The sequence below is a fragment of the Struthio camelus genome, chromosome 14, assembly GCF_040807025.1.
Source record: "Struthio camelus isolate bStrCam1 chromosome 14, bStrCam1.hap1, whole genome shotgun sequence".
Lineage (NCBI taxonomy): Eukaryota > Metazoa > Chordata > Aves > Struthioniformes > Struthionidae > Struthio > Struthio camelus.
This window is the reverse complement of record NC_090955.1, coordinates 19432517-19455487: the sequence shown is the minus strand read 5'-3', so window position 1 is coordinate 19455487 and position 22971 is coordinate 19432517. Positions and strand designations below refer to the sequence as shown.

General features: G+C 42.3%; 1 protein-coding gene across 13 annotated transcripts in view; it reads right to left on the bottom strand.

Moving 5' to 3' along the window:
- The window catches only part of IQSEC1 (IQ motif and Sec7 domain ArfGEF 1), a 348874-nt gene that overhangs the window by 146314 nt on the left and 179589 nt on the right, over positions 1 to 22971 (bottom strand). For 8 of the 13 annotated variants that reach the window (XM_009688161.2, XM_068906729.1, XM_068906730.1 and 5 more), the window contains one exon: positions 13259 to 13303. The exons of 4 other annotated variants lie outside the window; for them this stretch is intronic. In XM_009688161.2, coding sequence (XP_009686456.2) covers positions 13259 to 13303 — 45 coding nt within the window. Of the gene's footprint in view, positions 1 to 5573; positions 6099 to 13258; positions 13304 to 22971 lie in introns of those variants that run through there. One more of the 13 variants, XM_068906723.1, reaches the window with a different exon arrangement.

Sequence of the window (22971 nt, the reverse complement as noted above, 5' to 3'; positions counted from 1 at the left end):
CAGCAGAGACCAGATAGGGAAAGAAAAGCCTGGCACGCAGCCTGCTCTCGAGGGGTGCAGCAAAAGGGCAGGCATCGTCCCCAGCACATCTGCCAGACTCCCCACACAGATAACAGAGTTCTTCAAGAGCCTAACATGAACCTGCGTAGCCATTTGTGGAAAGGAAGGCAGAAGTTGCATTTGTCCTGGTGTGACAAATGGAGAAGCCAAGGACCCGCATGCTGCTCATGGCTGAGAGCAGAGGGGTGAAAACCATTTCAGAAATACTAGATAGCTGCCTTACTGATGACTGCAGAGAGGCAGAAAAATAAAAGAAAGGCATATACCAGAGAGAGCTGTCTGCTAGCCTGACACCAAGTCTATCAGTCATGGCAGTAATGGGGACATGCCACAGCCCAGCACGTTAGCACAGGACTGGCGCACGGCAGTGCCAAAGCCTGCGGCGCATCCTGGAGAAAGCAGGGCACAAAGCTCAAGGACACCGTAAGGCAACCGTCCCCCAGCAAGGGCCGAAGAAATCTTTGGAAGGTTAAAGCACAGGTATGAATTTAATGCATATAAACAAAACATTTTAAACACTTGCACGAACGCAATGTTAGATATAAAGTAGCACTAATTATGTTGCAATGAAGGCTTCAACCAGATTAACAGGTACTCCAGTTATTTTAATTTAAATGCATCAACTTCAAACCACTTCACTTCCCTGAGCCTAGACAAGTCCTTTGATTGCTATTAAGGCATTTTCTTATTTCATGCATTTCTTTGAGGGTTTCACCTAATCACTTTTATGCTGACGTAAGAATAGTGCAATCTGCCCTGTTTGCAGGCTCTGCTGCAAGAGGATGGGGGATTTAGGGGATAGGGAAAAGGAGGCGATTTCACGCTCTCAGCTGCTCTGCAATCGCATAAACTTTGCCAAACACGAGCCTCCCCAGAGAGCTGTAGTATAGGCGTTATGACTCAGCCCTGTTCTGGATGAAGTCACTGTCAAGTGAGAGCAAACTATTTATTTCTAACAACATATATGGTGAACTCCAAATGCAAGTTCAAGACAAAGCTTCAGTTATTTTACCCACCCACTTTGCTATTGTTTTGTTCAAGATAGATTGCAAAGGAATTCCTCTTTTAAATGACAGCAAGAAGAGAAGTAAATCAACTGACATTAATGTCTGTGAGCAAGCAAAAGTATTTCCCTGGTCTCATGGACTAGTACCTTTTTTTTTCCTCACTGTTACTGTGATTTATAACTACCATGCAGTTACCATTTCCTGGCAATATGGCATTATCACATGGTATATAATGCAATAGCTAGAAACCTTTTTCCTTTATTAAATCTTTTTTAAAATAGTGGATTTAACAATAGCATTCCCTTTAAGTATGTAACAACATATGACAGCTGTGAGTTCTTAGCTCCCCCCCTCCCCCAATTCTCCATTTTGCTTAAAGGAAACAGCGAGTACTACTCCTTGCCGGTGGCAGCCGGCTTGTCTGGTATATGCGAACCCACCTCACATAACCCTAGAAGCAGCAGCCAACGCTGCCAGCACCAGAAGCAAGGAACAAAGACTATCAAAGCTCATTTTTAAACAAAGAGTTAACACAGAGGATAGCCCTGACATAGATCATTTAAAGCACATGTGCCATCTTTGAAACTGCATCTAAATTAAGGACTTCAAATGCTCCAAATTTGTCTTGGATAACAGAAGGGGAAGAGGGACAAGCATGGGAGCTGCAGGTGCTCTGCAACATTTGGTGGCTTTTCAAGTAGTTTCTGAGACTCTTATTTTGTGATATATCTGGTACAGCAGCAATGAGCTGCTCTTACCAAGCAAATATGTTAAAGCATTCTCATTTACAGTCATCACTGAAACACCCTAATGGGACTGAATTATATACCAAATCTGTTCGTGCCCAGAGATGGGCTCAAGCACATGCTCAGATCTACCCTGAATCACAACACTGGAGTTGCCAATCCCCACCGGAGACCAGCAGAAAATTTCAGCTAATCCCTGCTTTCTGGAACATCAAAAGCACCTGCCATCTCTGACTTATCTTATGATGCTGCTGTGGCTGGAATCAGAAAGGCCCGTAACTCTTCTTTTATCAGTTATGCTTACTTTCGGACAGAGATCACACTGATGTCAGAAAAATAAGAAGGGAAAAGGAACCATTCAAAAACTTCCATTTATCAAGCAACTGAACTCCAGTAAAGTACCTTTAAAAAGTTGATGCCCTTTTTTTTTTTTTTTTTAATAACTTTATTAGGAAGAGAAGAGGAAATTCTGGAGGGAAAAAGCCCCCTAAAACTACAGATTACAGTCTCCACTGCCAGGGACAGATTTTCTCACCCTATGCTTTAGGTTAAGTGCAGTGTTAATGGTAACATTTCTTGCTTGGCCTATTCCACGTCAGCTGGCAGAAGCACAGTATGATGCTATGCCCAGTGGCTAAAGAAAATGTTCACTTTCACATGGCAAACCTGAAGTCATAAGGTTTTATAGTAATTCATTGAGTAAGCGTGAGACATTCATCCTCAAAATCCCACAAAACCCTACAGTGGTTTGCTCATCTTAAACTAAGCTGTTACAGAATGAAATCTCTACGCTGTAAGCATTTGTATTCGAAGGATACTGAAATCCAACACTGAACTGAATATAGCACTGACCAAAATGCGCTCCCATGTTATTGGCAACAAAGACCTGAAATTTGATTTTCATGAATTAGTAAATTATGAAACATCTTTGAGTAAAGTTTCTACCCCAATCCCCCTCAATTTGCTATATACAATCTAGTGAAACTTGGATAAAATCAGCCTAGTGGTTTATATAAAACGTTATTGGAGGCATCACCACCATTGCCTCATGATACCTTTGATCACTTTGCATAAACATGCACGTAGCAGGCAAAGTTCTGGCTACTGATGTCACTGCCAACATAAGAAAAACAGATTAAAAGGCCAGTATGTTTCTTTTCTCCTATTTCTTCCTTTCACTTACTGGGTTGAGGAAACACACCCCACTAGATACATTCTCAGCAGGGACTGAGGCAGAAACACATGCCCAGGACCACTATGTAGCGTGCTGGTCCTGTCCTGCCGCACAACTCAGCACGTTCAGGGGCGCGCGCAGCACATGTGCCCCTCTTGCGTGACCGTAAGAGTGCGGGTAAGAAACACGCTCTCAAGCAAGCTAGCAAGGCCTGCCGATGGGCCCCACGTAGAGCTCCCCTGAAGTCCATGCAAATGGTTCCCAACGCAGAAAAGTTATACCGTAAGTCAGAACTGTCCAGGTCAGGAAACCGATACAACCCCACAAGAGTCCCCCAACCAGCAAAGCTGATAAACACAGCTGCTTTTCTGAACATAGAGCAGCAAGAAACATTTCACAATGGATTCGAGCACTGATGACAACTGAAAGTACAAGTCGTGCTCTGCTCGGGTAGTCCACAGAGAAGGCTGAGCGCCTCCCTTGCCCCGTACAGCTTGCCGGGCGCCGGCAGCAACAGCGAGGTGCCAGGGCAGCAAGGAGCAGCTCTCGTGCCTGTCCGGCAGGGCTCCCAGCCACCCCACGTCATGGCTTAAATAGACAGGCAGCCCACAGGCCCCACTGCCAGGCGCTGCTCCAGACAGCCAGCTGCTGTCAAGCAGCACGCGTACACGGGCAGTACCCGTTTGCAGTTTGGTTCCCTTTCCCTCAGACTAGTCACTGCACCAGCCCCTGGACCACGGACAGTCACCGAGGCTTAGCGGTGGCACACGGGAACATCATGCAGGCATGTCCGCAACTCGCTCTGCTCCGCCCTAGACTCCCTGGCCTATCTTCCCCCATGTCATCAGGGTATAACACAGGGCATAACTCTAATGTTAATACTAGAAATTCATGTACTAAGCCCTGTATCATGGAAATGTTAATCAAGTCATACATCAGTTATTTTATATTAAAAATAAGAAATACATGCACATATGCACAAAACACATACAATCTCTTCCCCAAAGCCCCTTGGTTCTTCTCCAAGTACATTTTAAACAAATCTATAATTACTAATGAAAAGCAGTTAAAAGTAAACATTGAGAAAGTGAGGCATATTTTTTCTTTTTAATATGGACTTCCTTGGAATTAGTTGCGTATTCATCCCGAATCATTTGCTTTTCACACTTGGTTTTGTCACTGTGTTTTAAGTGCTGAGTCCTCTTATTATTTCTGTTCATGCAAACATGCTTGAGGATGGGGGCCCAAGTACACCTAGGTTCTGATGACATAAATTAACTACCTACAAGGAAGCAAATGGACTTAGCTATTGCTGAGGCTTCCGTTAGGAGATGCAGAATAACTCTAGGGTAATTCATTTGCAACAAAGCTGGGAGTTCGCCACAAACTCAAGATATAAAACTTTAGTTTTGTTTGCATCGAAACAGTCTGGCTTCATTTCTATTATTTTGCTCAGCATAAAGGGAGGATATTACAATGGGCTGGGAATAGGTTGGCAATTTTTTGGCTTAGAAATGAAACCTGTGAAAAGCTGCAACAAGAAGAGAATAAAGCTATCTTTTGAAACTTCACAAGCCAATGGTCACAGATGAGGGTCCTATATTACTCAATGCCAGAAAGTGTGGGGCACCCCTTAAACCTTGAAAAAGATTGGAACAGTTCCCTTTTCCAGGCTTCAGAAACTGCATGAAAAATTCAACTGCAATTAGCATTTAGTACAAAGCACTTTCTGTAGGCTGACAATAGATAGTGAGACCAGAAAGTGTACATAACAAGAACAGAACCCTATTTTAAAGGATTGCATGGTTTTTGCTGCACTTTCTCTTCTTTGGAAAATTCAGGTGCATATAATTCCCTGTACTTAGTAGCTTAGCTGAAGAGCAAGAAAACAGAAGTTTAGATTAAAAAGCATCAGGGTAAGTTCAGGGACATGTTAAATAGAATTGCTTATTTTGCTGTTCCATTAAGTAGGCAAGCTCAATGCATCTGACACCCAGTCCTATTCTTTATGATCACTATTCACCATCAATCATTTAAGCTGCACGTCAGACCTGCCTGACTGAAGCGCCCATTGCTCTGAATGCCTGTGATACGCACTTTACGCTGGGAGGGAAGTGAAAGATGAACTATTATATTACTAGGTATCTCTGAGGGTAGGGGGAGGAAAAAGAGATCTTCTCTCTGCATTACATAAATTTGCATGTCATTTCAATTAATCTTGTAGCGCTATTTACAGTCTGTAAATTACACAGCACAAGCTACCATACCGAAGGATAAAATATCAGGGGGAAAAAGTACCCAGTTTTAGATGAGATGATTTGACTTAAAGTCAATGCTGCATGCTTAAAGTGAAACAGCATCATCACCTTTCGCATCTGCATGCACAGAGACAAAAGTGGTTGATAATTAATGCGATAAAAAGCAGCTTTACAATCTTTGTCACAAGTTCTCATTAATTCCCTACCACTCCCTTTTCCCCAGCATACTTGCCTTTCAGTAAGGGAGCAGAACAGCAAGTAAAAGCACTAGCGGCATCATGTGCAGCCACCAGTTCTGAAAAGCATTTCAGAGTTAATGTTTTCTTACCTTTTATAGAAACCGTGAAGAGGCTGGAGACATAAAAACTGCCAGTAATCCAAGCAGAAGGCCTTCAACTTCAGCATTTTCAAATAGTTCTACTGCAGCAACTGTAGTTTGCAGCTAGGTTTTAACAACACAAGACTTCTTTTTGTTACGATTTGAATGACTCAAAACCAATCCAATGCACTCCTCTCCTTACTGCTGCGGCATAAGTGTTTCTAATTGCCACCAGTGCCTGCAGCTAGGCATGCACATGGCACAGCACCTGCACAGTTACAGTATCCTACTTTAATACAAAGAGGCAGTCGCACAAAGGCTACAAATTCATCTGTGTGCTCTCCAATCCTGAACGCAGTTCATCTTCCCCAAAGTCTCCGATACTAGCAGGATTGCTGTTATTACACAGAAATCCCACTTCTCCTTTTGGCTATTTTAGGCCATTCTAAAAGCCCTTTCAGCAAACAATGTATATATATTCCAGCTAAGGCTTTGGAAGGCCCTTTGGAAAGCATCCTTGAAGCTCCCAGAACTTAGGTAAACGCAAGCAATTATCACAATCAGATCCGACAACAACTGCCCTATAATCACAGTGGTGCTATGAGCCCATCAAGTAGAGACTGCAGGGTTGCTTCTCCCCCCCTCCTTCCCCCCCCCCTTTTTTTTTTTTTTTTTTGGAGAAAGCAGCACACCACCCTGTTAATCATCAGCTCCTCTCCTCCCGAGTAAATCACAGCAGCTCCATTGTCTGCCAGCACCTACCAACACTGGGGGCTCCGGCTGACAGGGGAAGGGGGGGGGAACGACGTGCGGAAGTGCAGACCCTCCCTGCTCACAAAACAAATTATGCTTATCTTATTCCCAACACACTATGCCGGCTAGGGCTGTGTGAAGAAGAGCTAATCAGCGGAGCCACATGGCACCCAGCGGGTGCCGCCTCCCCGGCCAGGCTGCGCGTTGCCAGCGGCGGGCCATGCGTTGCCCGGCTCCCCGGAGCCCCAGGGGCGCGCAGGAGGCCCTCCCAGCAGCCTCGCCGGTGCGGAGGGGCGGCTGCTCGGCCCCAGAGCAAACCCGGAGCCGCTTCGCCCCGACGGGAGCGCGGCGCTATGAGCCGTGAGCCACTTTACTGGCCGTTTCCAAATCAGCAGCGTTTTCTATTTAAAATCTCCGGTGAAGACAAGATGAAAGCCGACTGTCAAACGTTCTCAGAACAAAAGGAGTCCGAATTTCATTTTTATCTTTTAGGAAAGATGCTGGCCCAGGTCACCCACTTCCCCCCTGCCAAAGGGCAAGTCTGCATTTAAGGAGTCCCCCAATCTCACTGCAACAGGACACTAAGCAAGAGCTCACATAGCAGTTAACATTGCATTTTGCAGGAGATGTTACTGGCACAAGAGAAGAACTTGGTAGCAGTTTAGCATTTTTTAGGCTTTTTTTGGTGTTAAAAAATGAAACCAACACCCTGTTGGAGATTGACTAATTCTTAGATGCAATTTGCTGTTAAATTTACTTTTCCAGAAGCTATGATTTGGGAAGTATTTCTCATTTTGCTGAGTTTTTGCAAAATCCCTAAGAGGATTAGGTATATTCTGAATAGAGATAAACATAGCTAATAAATAGCTGTACTTAGGACACAGCTTGCAAAAGTATCAAAGGAGCACTGGAGTACTTCAGCAGGAACAACAGCAAAAATCAGAATCCAAAGAAATACGTAAAGGCAAAGATTCAGGCACTTGGGCAGCTTTTTTTTTTTTTTTTTTTTAAAAACACTGTGTAAAAATGAGTTAAAACCAAACTAAAAGAAACCCTAAAGCTTAACATGAGACTACTTTCCATGTAGACATATCTAATTTCCCCAAGTGCCAGGATAATAAGCTATATTTAGGGATTCTTTTGGTTTCTGGTTTTACTCATTGTCACCGTTTCTGTTCAGTTACGTAAGTGCCTTGCAACTTCTTAGAAAACTGGTTTCTGCAAGTTTATTTGAACTGCAGTTATAAATACATCTGATTAAGAATCTGCAGTTTCATTAGTAGTGAAGTAAACACAAATATATAAGCTATGCCTCGACAACAGCATCCAAAAAAATTCACACCACACTTTGGCATGTCCCTGAAAGTATAATGCATAACACAGGATAAGCAGTGGAAATCATGAACAGAGCATTAAAAAAACCCCACAGAGTTAGCATGAAAAAGCATGAGCCATGATACGCATTTGATATGGGCCTTTTTAAGAAGAATTTCTTAAAATTATTTTTAAAACAATCAGTTTTCACTGTGATTCATTTCGCCCTAGCAGTACAGCTGGTGCTGTTGAAGCGAGCCCTAGAAATCACTTCATTGCTTACCTCTGGGGGGCAAGCCCCCTAGCAGCAGGGGGCACGAGGAAAGCCTGCTTACTTACTGCACTCGTACTGCCCCGGGCTTCGCTAGGCAGTTTTCAAGGAAGGGAGGCCGTCATGCTAAGGAAGACACCTCATATTTACATTTTCATATCAAAGCCTTCCACCCCTGCCTCTCATCCCTAATACCAGTGCCTCTGCCACAGGAACAGCTTCCCCTAGGGAGAAACGGGGTGCCAGGACACAGGGGCTGCGGCCCACCGGCGGCGGCCGGCCTCCTCGCCTCACGCAGGGCCGCCTCGCCGGCTCCGGCGCACACCGTCATCACCAAGGGCGCGCTGTATTGCCAGGAAAATGGTAACAGTGACAACTTTTTCCTTTTATGCCCAAGACTAAACGGCAAAAACCAAACAAAAAAGACCTTCGAGTTGCTCCTAAGGGAGCACTTTTCTGCCTGAACTTGCCACGGAGCAGCGGGGGACGCCTCACCCCTCGGCCAGGAGCAGGCAAGGGGCCGCAGAAGGCCGCCCACACACGGCTTAGCTCACGAGACACCCTTCAAACACTTGCTCCTGAAATTAGTTTTCAGAAAACTTTTCTTTCAATTGCCCATATGGTAAAGCAATTTCTTTCTCTGTTATACTCTTTCCAGAAAAACTGCTGTTTATCTCCTTAATTATCTATTTCCAAGTTCTGGACTTTCGGTGAGTAAAAGCTACGTACCCATGAATTTTCTGACAACTAATGCTGATTATACTGCACTGCATACAGAGAAAATGCTAATTAGGACTTTTGCAAATGAAAAGCACCATGTTCTCAAAATGTTCTTCATTTTTACTTGTCTTCCTGAGGAAAACAACAACGAATATTAAGCTTCATCTCACGTTCACCCTGGATATAAAACTAGCTCTTTCAGAAAGACATTTACAGCTACCTTTGCCTCAGAGTCCCCAGGCCTAACGAAGTAGTAGTTTCTGGACGTGCTGCAGCTTCAGCACTGTTGCCCTAAGTGAGCAGTATGCCAAAAATATCTAGTCATTTACAGCTTCACTATGCAGAGGCAGCTCCAGCAGCAGAGCGCTGAATGCTCTGGCAAATCCTTCAAAAGCAGCCATTAAAAATTTGCAAAATGAAAACATATAGTACACCTCCCCCCGACCCCCACTAGGGATCGGGGTCTTGACCATCCGTGAAGCACCGAGGCCGAACTAAAGCAACCCACTGAGGAGCGCTGTATAAAATAAGCACAGCATAAAGTCAGAGCCAGCTACTGCTAGCTGCATATGGATTTCAAATCTTGAAAAAAATTCATGAAAATTAACTTGTCTAGCTACCTAATCTTTAGCAGTAGAATTTATGTATTTTAAGATTTCTACTGACTTGGAAATCTATTCCACTTTCAGTGATATGACAGTAACAAACCTAAAAAATATTTCACCAGCCCAGTTAAAACAGTGTATCTGTCTCCTTAAACAGAATAAAAAAATTTGGTGAGCCTGCAATAAGAGATCTCTGGTTTCCCAAAGACTTCCATGACTGCAGTGTGTAGTACTTCAGTAGCCACACACACAGCAGCTTACTGCTTGTGACTCGTAAGCTGTGGAGCTAAAGTGTGTCATGAGAATAATATACAGCAGTTCCTTTATTAACTCCAGGATACTCACTGTGCACATCACATTAAAAATGGGGATTTCATTCCACACAGCAAGCCAATATATACACATAAATATACATATAAATGGTGCAGGAAATGCAAGGTTTTGTGTAACCAAATAGCTCCTGGAGTAGCACCCAGTAGGCGTAAGGGCATCGTAGCTGTCGGACTAGAACGGACAGCACACGCAGCTCCTGCACGCTGCGTCCCTTTCCTGACGCTGGCAATCCAACAGCCTCCTCACGCAAGTTTGTGGGGAAACATCCTTGGCTGCGTGTGCAAAGAGTACGGAAGACTTTCCTGTGTTTAAGGTTCTGGCAATCAGATCTCTCTTCCTGACTCTTGTGTGTGCTTCTGGGCACAACTGCAGTGAGTAACCCTTCTCCACTGGGGAAAACGGAGAACGCAATGTGAACCGCGCTCTCCTGTTTCCCGGTACCATTGCAACACCCGGGCACGAGGCTCATGTGCTCTGCAGAGAAGTGTGGAGAAGCAAATAAGTCAAATCAAGCTCTCCTTTCTTCTCTCTTTACTTGGAGGGAAGCACTACTGCCTAGAAATGGCTCCAGTAACTCAAACACATTTATTTTGCTTCAAGCAACTATCACACTTATGGGGCTCCCCTACAGATTAATATTCATAGTCACTTGATATTATCCTTCATTCCAGGTTATTAAGCCTGTAAGCCAAAGTTTCATAAAGCAAAACAGTTATAAATTTGCTGTTCTCTCAACACTGAGCATCTTTTCTGAATGCCTTTTCTCTAAATTCGTAACACTAGTTGATTGATTTGTGATAGAAGATGACAGAGACCACAAATATCTACAAAGATTAAATATTTGAATTTCTGGAAATTTCTTGGAACAGGTCTGATTATATAGCATTCCAGAAGGCCCACATTAAGATTCAGATATTAGGAAAAAAAATATTTTCCAACAACAGCTGAAAGCTGATGGAGTCCAACTTAAAATATCCAGAACAAACACCGTGCATAGGAAAATTTGCAAAAAACAAAATACATACTATATATATGCATAGCATACCAACTTGCACAGATTTTTCACTTCATAAAGGACACAGGCAGATTTTTCACAGTAGCCTTTATTCTTTTGATACTAGGTTTTCATCTGATCTCAAATACAATTGTGTAAACCTAGAACTCTACCAACAGACTGCCAGCGCAGTCAAAAGAAAACTAGTGCAACCAAAGGGACATGCTTGGTGTGGAGTCTGTGTATAACTGAAATTTAATAAAAGATGACGTCTGGACTAGGATATTCCAGAGCAGCTGAGAACTAGAAGAGTGTTTCGTAGAGGACAAACTTACCTTGTTGATGGGGACAAGAGTTTAGTGAGCATAATATAAGAAAGAGTAGCCTGCCTAGAAAATACTAACGGCTTGATAGGATGCTGGATGGATTTGAATTAATTGGCACATTTTATTTTATGAGTCACCCATGGCGAATTTGCTTGACAAATTAATGGGAACTCATTCAGTAACAGGGAGTTTGTTATCCTTCCTTTTATGTGAAGCAAAGGCCTTCAAGATTGTTTAATTACAGCTCCAAAATAGGCTTATTTGACCTACTGAAATCTACTAGATTTTACATGCTATTTCTTCCATAACTTTTTAACCCTAAGACAAATTCATTGTTTTAGCTGATATCACCTGGAAGTTCCTTTATTGTCTCTTCTATGACTGTTTTACTCAAGAGTTTTAAAATGTCATAAAATTATTTCATTCATAGTTAGAGAACAACATTTTTACAGCCTCATTTGGTTACTCCCTAGGTACCATTTCATCCCAATTCTTAAAATTTAAAATGGCTTTCCAAGTGCAAATGTATTTGTTTCTAAAAATGTTTTTATAAAGACACTTCTGTAGAAAATACAAGCATTCAAGATTATCTGTATTTGTTTAGGAAATGACTGAACACAGAGGTTGTATAAAAGAAAATAGAAAAGTGAAGAAAATCTCAAAATCTCTAACAACAACTTACAGCTTTTTAAGAAAACCTTTTGTTAAAAAAATCCCACACTATTACAGTATGAGCTATTCTAAAACTATTGCCTGAAATATAAAGAGGATTCCTCAGCAGACTGCATCTCTCTGTGGCAGGCTTAAGCAAGCAGCACAACCCACCCAAAGCAGGCTCAGGGGGGCACAAAGCCATGGAGCTTAACACTCACGCTGTGTATTAGAAACTGTGTTTCATGAGGCCATACAGCAAAGGCAGTGGCCATATTGCAGATGGAAAATCACATGGTCTAATTTTTTAACCAATAATTTTAAACAAGAAAATATTCACATACTTTGATGACTCCATAGTATTTTGCAATGATCCAAGCACCAGATTTTCTAGAAAATCTGTCTATTCAGTCACACTAAAGCTGTTCTAAGAATATTCCCTATTCCTTTTTCCAAACAACATTAACTCAGCCACTTCTTACATCTGATTCTTCCTAATCTTCCTCAATGACATCTTCCCACGGGAGGAATTGCAACAGAAGGAAAAAATATCATAATAAAATCTGCTACTTTCACAAAGGTTTATCTAGCCTGGAATAAAGATTGCAGCAATGTCTGGTGCTGGGAACTTTATCCCAGAGAACAGCAAGTGAGAAACGAGCTCCATGGTGTCCTCACTAAAACAAGGCTGCAGAAAAGCAGGGGGCAGCGGGAAGGGAGGGAGGCAAAAGCTGACATTATCTCCTGCATTGTCCCTTCACACAAAGAAACAGTGTACCCAGCAAACCAAGAGGCCGGGAGCAAAACTACAGTCGCAACCGTGCATTGTCCAGTGTTGGTACACCGAGCTGAAGACAGAGATAATATCATACTGCAGGGCTTCTTTCCCGAGCTTTTAAGAAATGATAGTAAGGCGGGCCCTTCACTTTCAGAAGTTTAAGGGGCCTTTAAATTGAAAAAGTTAAAGGAAACAGTTCCCACTTTGTTCAAAAAAGGGTAAAACTACACAATTCCGGGCTGGGAAAGACATCCTTAATATACACCACCTCAAAAAGACGACTCTTAGCAAAACAGCTGACAGTTTGATAGAAAGGGATTCTGCCCCAACTTAATCAAAGGAAACAAGTGACTTTGATGCATTCTTTAATGTGCAACTATAAGAAGAAAACACACAAGGTACCCATTTGATATCCAATATTAACAGTGTAGCATTTGTAAATTGAGTGATCAAAGCAAAATCTCAGGCACTGCAGTCTTATATGACAGTATTCTCTCAAATTTATACACGTGCTTTTATCAAAGTGCTGAGCAATGGGAAAAACACAGTGACATTTAGATACAGGCAGCATTCATTTTCTCTTAAAGAAGTATGAAACTGCTAGGGAAGGTCAAGCATCCTCAGTGCAATCTAAGGTTATAAAATTTGGAGAGAGACTGATCATGTGCATACACAGACACAATACCTCCCTCCCTTCACCTTCACACTCATCTGAGAGTGAATACAGTGTTTTCAAAATTACAACTGAATTTCAGGTTGGAAATTCTAGAAGAAAGAGCTATGCTTTCTCTCTCAAAAATAAAAACAAAAAAATCCCAAAACAAAAACCCCCAAACACCCAATCATTTGGTCAGAGGCTTTCCTGGTTCTGCATTATAAGCTTAAGGTACATGATGTAGTTGATATAGAATGGAGGTCAGTTCTATCAACGTCTATATCATTACAGTACCTGAGCGGATCAGTTGAGATGCTGCTTCGTGTTTCCAGTGAGGTCCTGAGGTGGTAACAAGAGAATAAAATTGCTAAGTATTAGAACTATTCAAAAAAATATATGTACATAAATGTCAAATGCTTAATGACTTTACTTCCCCCTCGCTTTTTTATTGACATTTTATAGTGCCTAGCATGCCATTAAATATATTTATGGATGCTTTGAAAAAGTCAACAGACATTTCCTATACACTAGGCTAAGGTGAAACGCAGAAATGTTTTTGCTCAACTAGTCAAAATGCTATCAAATTTCAATATTCTAAAAGCGTTTAACCCCCAACATTTGTTACCTGTTAAAGAAGATACTTTGTTGTATGTACGGTTTTCACGTAAGTTCTGCTCTATGGACTATTAGAGTAAACATTGCTGGAGCCTGTTCTACTCTTCAGCTTGGCGCTACGACTCCGGCAGATACATCTGAAGTGCTCAGCCTGACCCCACGTGCAAGGTTTGTTCCTGAGCATAAACATCCCTTCACCGCACTGTGAAGCTGAAGCCGACACGTGGTTTAGGGGCATATGCAATTTGAAGACCCAGGGGGTGGCCCCACCAGGAGGCCTGCAGGCAGAGAGTGGCCCCAACACTGGACACTGCGCTTAAACTGAACCACATTCGCAGGAGAACAGTACAGTGCCGCTCACAAGCACACGCTCACGGGCTACTTGCTCCCAGACTAGCGTGGCTACCTGGAACTGGGGGTGGGCAAAACGCTCCCACGAGAGCCCCATATAATGATATAGAATTAAATTGTAGAGGGGAAAAGAAAATAATTGTCCCCCACAGGCTATAGTAAAACATTAGCCAAAGTCTAATAATAAAGGCTCCATCATGATGTTAGAAATAATTTTAAATAGTTATTTTGTACTTATCCATTTATATTCCTTAGACGCACTGAACTGCCACAGATCAACTTTTGATCATATAGTCATGAATGTGCATGGTCTCTGGAGGTTCATAAAATTAGCATTAGATTCCATTAACTATATTTACAGCGGGTATTGGCAAATTAGGTGCAAATCTTCTATTCCCGAGATTACTAGTTTGTTTGCAGAAATAAATAGGGTTGTGTGAAGGGATGAAGCTATAAAATATTGTATACACTACAATTAGCTGTACAAGAACGGAAACAAACCATATTGTCCAGATAGCCTTTAACTACAGAACATACACAGCTTTAAAATAGCTTTTAAGAGGTTCTCGCACCCTGTGATTTGTTTGCTTTCAGTAGAGTTCAAGATTTGTGAATAGTGACAAATTTTGAGGGGGTGGCTAACACACGCTGGCTTTGTGGTTCATTGTTGACTTAACAATCAAAAAGGGTGAACCTAATTTACTGATAATTAAGTTTGCAGCTTAACACCACCTGCCTGCACCAGCTTGCTCCCCCAACATGACTCTTCACCTTGCTTTTAACACAGATTTTGAAGTCGTCTCTTAACAGTTTTGGCCCTTGCTGCTCTAAATACATATTTAACAGGCTCGGGGTCTTTGCACAGAGCCAGTGCGTCGCACGTAGCAAGGAGCTGGTAGCGAGACACCCAGCAAGGCTGATGAGCCTCCCGGCCGGGGCAGAGCGGCACCGTCTGGGCTGCGGCCTCGGGGCCGCTTTATAGATATAAAAGCGATCTATATGATATTAAAAAAAAATGCATAGGAAGAAAGCAGTGTTCCCACCACAAAAGTACCCATCCTGGGGCTGTCCTGAAACATGACTAAAAGGTTCTGTTCACACAGAAAGTTTAAGAAGTTTCCCTGTTGCTACAAACAGCAGCTCAGTATGTTATTAGTAACGGTGTTTATATGCTTGGTAACTGCAGTTAGAAAAACCCAAAACACCACAGATCTAATCAATTTGGTTGCTGGCAACAGGCACGTACTGTAGCTGCCAGCGTGCTCGAAGCCCAGCAAGTCCCACAGGCGCTGTCGCGGTGGAAACGCTCAGAAAGTTTATTGGGTTTAAAACAGCCGCACGTGCGGCAGGGGCGTCACGCATCCCACAGGGACCCCGCGGCGCCCGAAAACAGGAGCCTTTGCACGAGGGGCACAGAGGCCAAAGCCGGAGCACCTTGTGGTCAAGGCTAAGGGTAGGAACTTCCCATCCCTGTGAACTGTTTCTTCCATCAGACAGTTGCAGAAGCAAGATGATCCTATGGAGAAAGGTTTACTAGTGGTTGTCTTAGATGTGATCCAAATAGTATCAAACACAAAAAGCTGTGTGAACAGCACATAACAGAAAAAACCTCTCTGGATGAGAGCCACAGAATGAATCACTACCGGCGAGCAAAAAGAAAACCAAGAAATACCCAAATGAGAGTTACCAGCTGGCAAAAGCTATTGCTGAGCCTCTTAACGTGGTCACCCACCCAGAGACTTCTCTTGCCTCTGTGGAAAGTCGCAGCGCTAGACTGACAACTCGGCAAACAAAGTATAATGGCCAAGAAAAAAGGCAGTAGAGATGGGAAAAATTTAAATTTAATATATTTTGAAACATCCAGACTTGGAGTACAGAAAATGAGTTAAGTCTCATTGAATTTATAGCATGGTTTTAGTATAAGCTTTCCCCTTGTTTCTTTACATCTAAGATCCCATCTAAACCTTTTCATTTCTTTCCAAACACTGCTCAAGGATGGAAAGTTAATGTAAAACAAAAATAATCCAAATCCTGAAAACAGTGTCATTAAGCTAAACTAAACAAAACTCATTCTACACAAAATAATTTAATTTCTCTTTTTTCTGCTTCAAGGAAAAGCATACAAGGACCATTCTGTTTTAAGATTACTTGAAAGCAGGCTTTGGTTTTTAGGTCTTCTTTCAAATGAACAGAAGTGGTAAAGAAACGTCACAGGGCTCTGAAGAAAAACAGGAGCAAGTGCCACTACTCCTCCCTGTGCATTCGGTAAGGGGGCACCAACGCAATACACTTGTAGTCCAGATAAAAAAAGTTTCATATATCATCACAAGATAAAGCTATTAAAAATATACTAGATTTGTCTGTATTTGTACAACTCCTACTTAGTTTTTTGTCTTGTATATGTACAAACAAAAGTAACTATTACTAATGGTAGAACAATTCCCAAGGACCTGACTGAAAGTTGAACTAACGACTTAAAACTCCCCTAGACAGAAGAAAACACACCACAGAGCAACCCTGCACAATTTGGGAGCTGGCCTGAGCAGGCCAGGCCGCTGCTTGGTGTCTCTAGCTTGTTTCCACGGAGCCTGCCAGGTAGGGAGGTGAGGAAATCTGCACCAATTTCTCTCATGAGTCAATTGAATGACCTCTCTTGTTCATACGCATTCTTCACATTTTACTCATTGCATAAACTGTAACTAAACCTGGCACAATGGGCTATGCCTAACTGGGTTACTTGAAGCCAATGTGGTCAGCATGAGGCTTGAAGAACGGATGTAATAGGTGGTAGTAACAGCCTCTTTCAAGGCCAAAATAATCATATGAGTTACAGATTTATGCAACTCTGGAATTAGAAACCTCCTTAGAACTTATATTTATTTTCTTTAGCTAGCACAAATATAAAATAGCCTGCTGCTTCAGAGTATTATGCAGGAGAAAATAACATTCCCAAATCATCAGTCTAAAATTCAGATAGTTGCTGTCTCATCCAGTATGCTCTGGGTTTCCAGAGACAAAAGAGAGTAAACCCAATCCTACTTTACAGTTTGGTCTTTAAGCCAAGTCCAAGACCACAGGCTACAACAACTGTTATTAACACTGTCTATACATATTACTCATGGAAGGTGCACAATGAACAAACCACAGGATACAGGGTTTCAAAGAGTCAGTAAGCAATATTTAATATACCACATTCCAAAACGTTTTAGCAGGTTTAAGTGAGATGCTTAAGATCAGCTTCTTGGTATCTTGAGCAACAACATGTTCTGTTCTGGGGGTGTTGTTTTTGTGATGAAAAAAATGTTGATTTCTCATAAGCATAAAATCACTCTCACTGAAAACTACCTCTGAGCCTGCATATGATGGTTTTTCTTATGCCATAAAGAAGATAGAAAATAAATACCCTGAAGAATCAACAATCTAAAGTCTTGCTTTCTTCAGCTTTAATAATAAATAGAGTATTATTGATTCGGGATGGAGCATTACAGGCAGAGACCTTAATTCAAATTATTCCATTTCTCAGTACAGGACAGTGACACTCTAAATCATTACAATATTTCTAAGGCAGACATCAACGTGACTACAGCAGCCACTGATATAACAGAATCACATAGTGACTATGTCCTTGCTGAGACTGGATAAAGAGAAGACACTGACAATAACTCCAGCGGTCCAGCACTGGGGCTGTGCTAAGAGCCTTCAAATGCTCTTGACCAAGTACGACATTACATGGATGCTCTCACCACACTGGGTGGATAAACTTGTGAGAGTCTGTACGCGGTGATGGCTCGGCACAGCTATGGCTGCTGCCCCTTCCTGGGGTCCTGTGGGCAATGCCCAGCCCTACAGGCTCAGTTCCACTGAATAACACTGGGGTCTGCTGAGAACAGCCCATTGCCGTCAGTGCAGGCAGCTGCAGGACCCCCACTGCTTCATTCAGTTAATCAGAGGGTAAACGAGACTGCAGTACTGCTTATCGTAATGCTGCCAGAGGCTACAAGTAACTACATATCGCAATCAGGCATGGTATGAACAGCAAGAAAAAATTCCAGTGCAAGAATAGCCAAGAGGTCTTCACCTGGCATGGACATGCACCATAGTGGCAGATTACATGATTTTAATTGGATCAAATCCTCCCCCCCAAATATACCATCTTTGGTTAAGAAGTGAAACTCTCTGGAAACAGAGACATTTACTGTCTGCAAACGACAACCTGGAGTGTGCTGGGTGGGTGGCGGAGGGGAGCAAAAGACAGATCAGCGCTCCACCAAACCTTCGACAGGCCCTACAACTACAAGCAGGACTGCATAGCATCTTTGTAATGCTGAGGAAAGGAACACTGAATAATATATTAAATATTTAAGAGACTGTGCTAGATACTGCTCAGTGAATAATTGCTGCTTCTCAGTGTCTCCATACAGATATGAATTCCTATTAAACCAGCAGCACACAAAAGAAACAGAAGAGTGTTAGAAAGCTCCAATATGACATGCTCAGCTACAAAGGAGATCCAAATTATTTCTTTGTATTCTGAAGTGCAGGTTCATTACATGCAAGTATTTACCTTTGCCTGAGGAGGGTCGGAAAGCTAGCACTACTAAATACTTTGTGTCCCAGCTGTAGTATTGCATTGGGTAGGTGAGGGAAAAAAACATCTATTCACAGCAGGCAACAGGAACACAACAGTGGAAGGATCAGCCCCTTCCAACCTCACAGATTTATCTGGGATCAGGGAGGTGAATGTAACAAAACTGGAAGCTATATTCCAGCTTTACATTGGTCAAATGACCTACAGGCCTAATCATCCCTTCTTATTCTGTTTTTTAATCAATTCAACATAGATAGTTATTGACATTTCTTCACTTAGCCTCACTGATATCTGAAAATATATGTTAGGAAGATTAATACAAGTTACAGGGTTGGGAACTCCAGCGTGAAAAATTACTACAAGTTAATAAGGCTCCACGTCACAAGCCCAGCAGTCGCTCTTGATAACTGTAGGCCAGACAGCTTCGATGGAATCGCGTGGTGTTCACTTCTCCATTAAAATTAAAGACGCTTCATGAACTTGGTATAACTTCACCAGCACTGAGAGGACCCCAGGATGTCTAGCTTGCCACCCAAACTCTTTAGCGGCAAGGGAAAGCCATAACTACCTTATTAAATGCGTAAAGTATCAAGAACTGTACAGTATCATGTCCATCTTCCTAATGCCGTAGTGCAACAACATACAGTAACTATAACAGCCTTCTGTTTAGTCAGCAGCTCAGCGACTTAGTCCTAAAAGCACCCACATTATTGTGAAGTTACTTAAAATGCACAAAGCTACCAGCTGGGGGGAAAAGGAGGGGAAGGAAAGCAATTTTAGCCTCCTGCCTCTCGATTCTGCTCAGCACACGGTCTCAGCTTGAGCCGTCTCTCATTAGCGAAGCGCAGCTCTGCCCAGGGACCTGCCCGGCCATGAGGGAGGACACGTTCCCGCGGTGCTGGAGAACAGCCGGTGCCAACGGGGGCCGGCTGTTCCACGCTCACTTTGGCGCACAGCCCTTCGCCTCTGGTCCCAAACAACAGCCCTAAGGAAGAAGCTGCAGGAAATTTTGCTTTCAGTATCAGGGATCAGAAACTAATGAGGAGATTAGGCTCCACCCAGAAATTAAGAGGAATCTGATGCCGATATGGCTAACAGCTCTGATATAATGTCTCTCCTGGATGAAGCACCATTTAGCAGAGAAGCAGCTGTGTCCTGCACTAATTAGTGCAATACAAGTAAATGTAAATATCTTAGAAAATTAAGGCAGACTAGTATAACTAGCCCCACCATTTTCAGCAACTCATTACTCTGCACAGGGAGGTATTGTGAGATATTAAAATGAGCGTGTTGAAAGCAGAAGCTAGGAATTCTATAACGCTTCCGGTAGCTACGCTAATATTTGGCACGGAGTCACAAAACTCGTCTCATGGTAGCCTGTCTGAACTGTAGAGCTAAAGAGGTGCAACAGTCCTCCTCCCCAGGCTTCCACAGCAGGCCACGAGCAGGACAGAATTCAGCATCGCTCAACTGATGGTAGTCATTGGAACAAAACTTACACAAGCTGAAAATACGGTTCAATCAAACTTTTTTCCTTACATATATACACACATAATTCAATAGCATTTCTGACATAACTGATGCTGGTCACCTATGAAAAGTTAGCACCAAAAAGGAAGTGCTAGGAACTCTGAAGAACACCCTTAAATAGTTCTCCCTTTTAATTTCTCTTCCCATACATTGTGCTCTGAGCATTTTAATGAACCATTCAGACAAGAAAGCACTTAAATAGTGCTTAATGCTGCCCTAAGGAATAAAAAGCTTCCCTCAGTTGGGGCTTGAATGACTTCACAGATTCCTGTTCAGTGGAGTTTGCGGGTATAGAGGCTTTCCACAGCTTTCAGCTGGGAAGTACATCACATCTCCCACTCTTACAGAGTGCAGCTCACTTCCCAAGGTCTCCAACAGTTAAAGCTGGATTACGAGTCTAAGCCTGGATAACTGACTGTTGAGAAAACCAACTGATTGATAAAAGCGCTCTGCTGGATCTCTTCCAGGTATCACACAGCTAAGTGACTGCAAGATTTGCCTCAAAGAAAGGAACTTATCTGCGAAACAAAAGCTTTAAAGAAGACTTTGAACTTGACATACTAGAAATTTAACGGAGTTTGTTTTCCACTGCATACCAGCAAAACGCACAAGCTTTCCTTTATTTTAACTCGTTTAGGATGAGACCCTTGCATTACCGTTTCTATCATAATTTAAGGAATCTGCAAAGGCCAGCACAGAAGCATATCCAAGCACTCATTTTTATGACATGTTTTCCAAACTAAAATAAAATCATGGTACCTCAAATAGTTTTAAATTTTATAAAAAAAAGCAATATCTAGGATACCAAGCCATTCCAACATAAACCTAAAAGTCACCAGAAAATGCTCAGATCAGGAAGCTATTTAGCTTTATTATTTTAAGAGGACTGTGAACAGGTAAATCTGAATTTCTGTACGAAGACCACAATTATAAAAAATATAACTCAGTTTAATTGCCCCCCCCCTTTTTTTTTTTTTTTTTTTAACAAAGTTGGGACCTCCATTCTAGAGCTAACCTGAGAGAGAGTAACAAGGCGGTGATTTGGGGAAGCTACCTTTTTGAGAAATACTCTAATTCAAACTTTGTAGTAACGCATCATACAGTGAAAGATATTGTTTAAATCCTAACTTTGAAAGAATCCCTATATTTACTCCTGCAAAAATTTTTAAAGGGTCAAGGGCCTGCCAGTCAAGACTCTTCACTACTGTCTTGTGATGCAGTTTAAGAGTTCAGCTATTGTGCCTGCCTCATTTAGGCGCTCAATTTGGGATGCCCTCATCCAGATTTTCCCAAGGAGCTGCAAGTCCCCTGGCCCTGCACCCTTGAAGAAAACAAACAAAATAACCCTCCCTTCATCAAGGAACCATCTGAAAGTCAATAAACGGTTAAGAATTTATTATCTATTGAACATCTAATCAGCATTGTTATTCAAGGTGATATCTTGCCAGAGGAACTGTTTTCATATTAAACTACTGCAGTTTTGTGGTTTCAGGTTTATTTGTTAGAAGTAAACCCCATCATTTAAACAACACTTATCCCCAGAGTTACATGAAGGTCAGATGTTTATAACCAAGCTTCACTGCCACTTGCAGCTCAAATTTAGAACCATAAAAACAAAGTCAACCCATACATGCACCATGGGAACTGAGGTTTTCCTAAGAAGGAAGAGAAAGTGCATTGCTGATATCAGAAGCCAATTGTATATAATTCAATTTACAGACATTAAAGTTTCCAAATCTATGTTTAATCCTCTGCAAGGCAAATGTCCAGGATGCTAATGTAATCTGAGAACTGAAATGTTTGAAAATGTCTTGTTCAATGATACGGCTGAAAAAACTTACTCTCCATTAAAAATTCTAATTTGTCTCTACTGTGGTCAGAAGTGGATAACTTTCCCTTTTTTGTTTGAGAATCATCTGCAAAAAAATGTTTATAAGTGTAATAAATCTGAAAACGCTTTAACATTACATACTAGGTTTCTTGACTACCGTGAATTAGGCACTTTGAGAGTAACAGTTAGGCTAATTGCTATCCCTTTTGTGTGACTGCTCACCTACAGCGTAAGCAAAATCACGCTGTTTACAGGGAAAAGCACAGAAGCTTCAGGACAGATGCAAGGACACTTTGCACGGGTTGCCACATACACACACCCCTCGGCAAGTACAACAAAGTCCCAAATTCTGCAAGTATCCTTGCCAAGTATTCAAGATCACTTGAATGAAGAGTAACAGACAACAAAGGCTGCTGAGTAAACCTAAAATGGATTTGTAGTGTTAAACAAGTGCTTGAATATCATATGCCCCTTTGCAAGGTATATTGTTACTGTCCTCCTACAACAGCCAGGATTAGGCCACACAAGAGTGACACAGTGAAGCAAAAGGGAAAAGAAAAACTAACACACATCAAATCAGTCTGGTTACATTATATCCTGAGAGCAGAGAGACTTAAAGACTTCATCCTTTAAGATACGGCGATCACTTCTGTTGGGTATATCCTTCATGGGTAGTTAGGATTTCACGATTATAGACAGATCAAAGCCTGGAAGACGTGCTGGCTTGGAGCAGGACGCGGCTGTTGTACCACGGCAGCAGCGCAATGACAGACTCTGCCTCGCTTTCAGACAGGTCTAGACACTAATCATTTGCTCCTGAGCCTCGCGTTAGCGGGCTTCGCCTCCCCCCTTCAGCAGGAGCCCTTCGCTAGCGGTCTGCAGCCAAAGCCTGGGCACTTCCACCTCTCACCGCGTGCTGCCGGCACCTCCCTGCTTAAAAGCAGAGTAAGAGCAGTTTGCATACAGCACCTGCTTACACACCTACAGAAAAACAAAAGGCTTAAAGAGGAGCCTTATTCCCTTGTATAGACAGCACTAGCCACAGCCTGGGCTGCTAGAATCTAATTTTATTACATCTATCATGACAAAGTT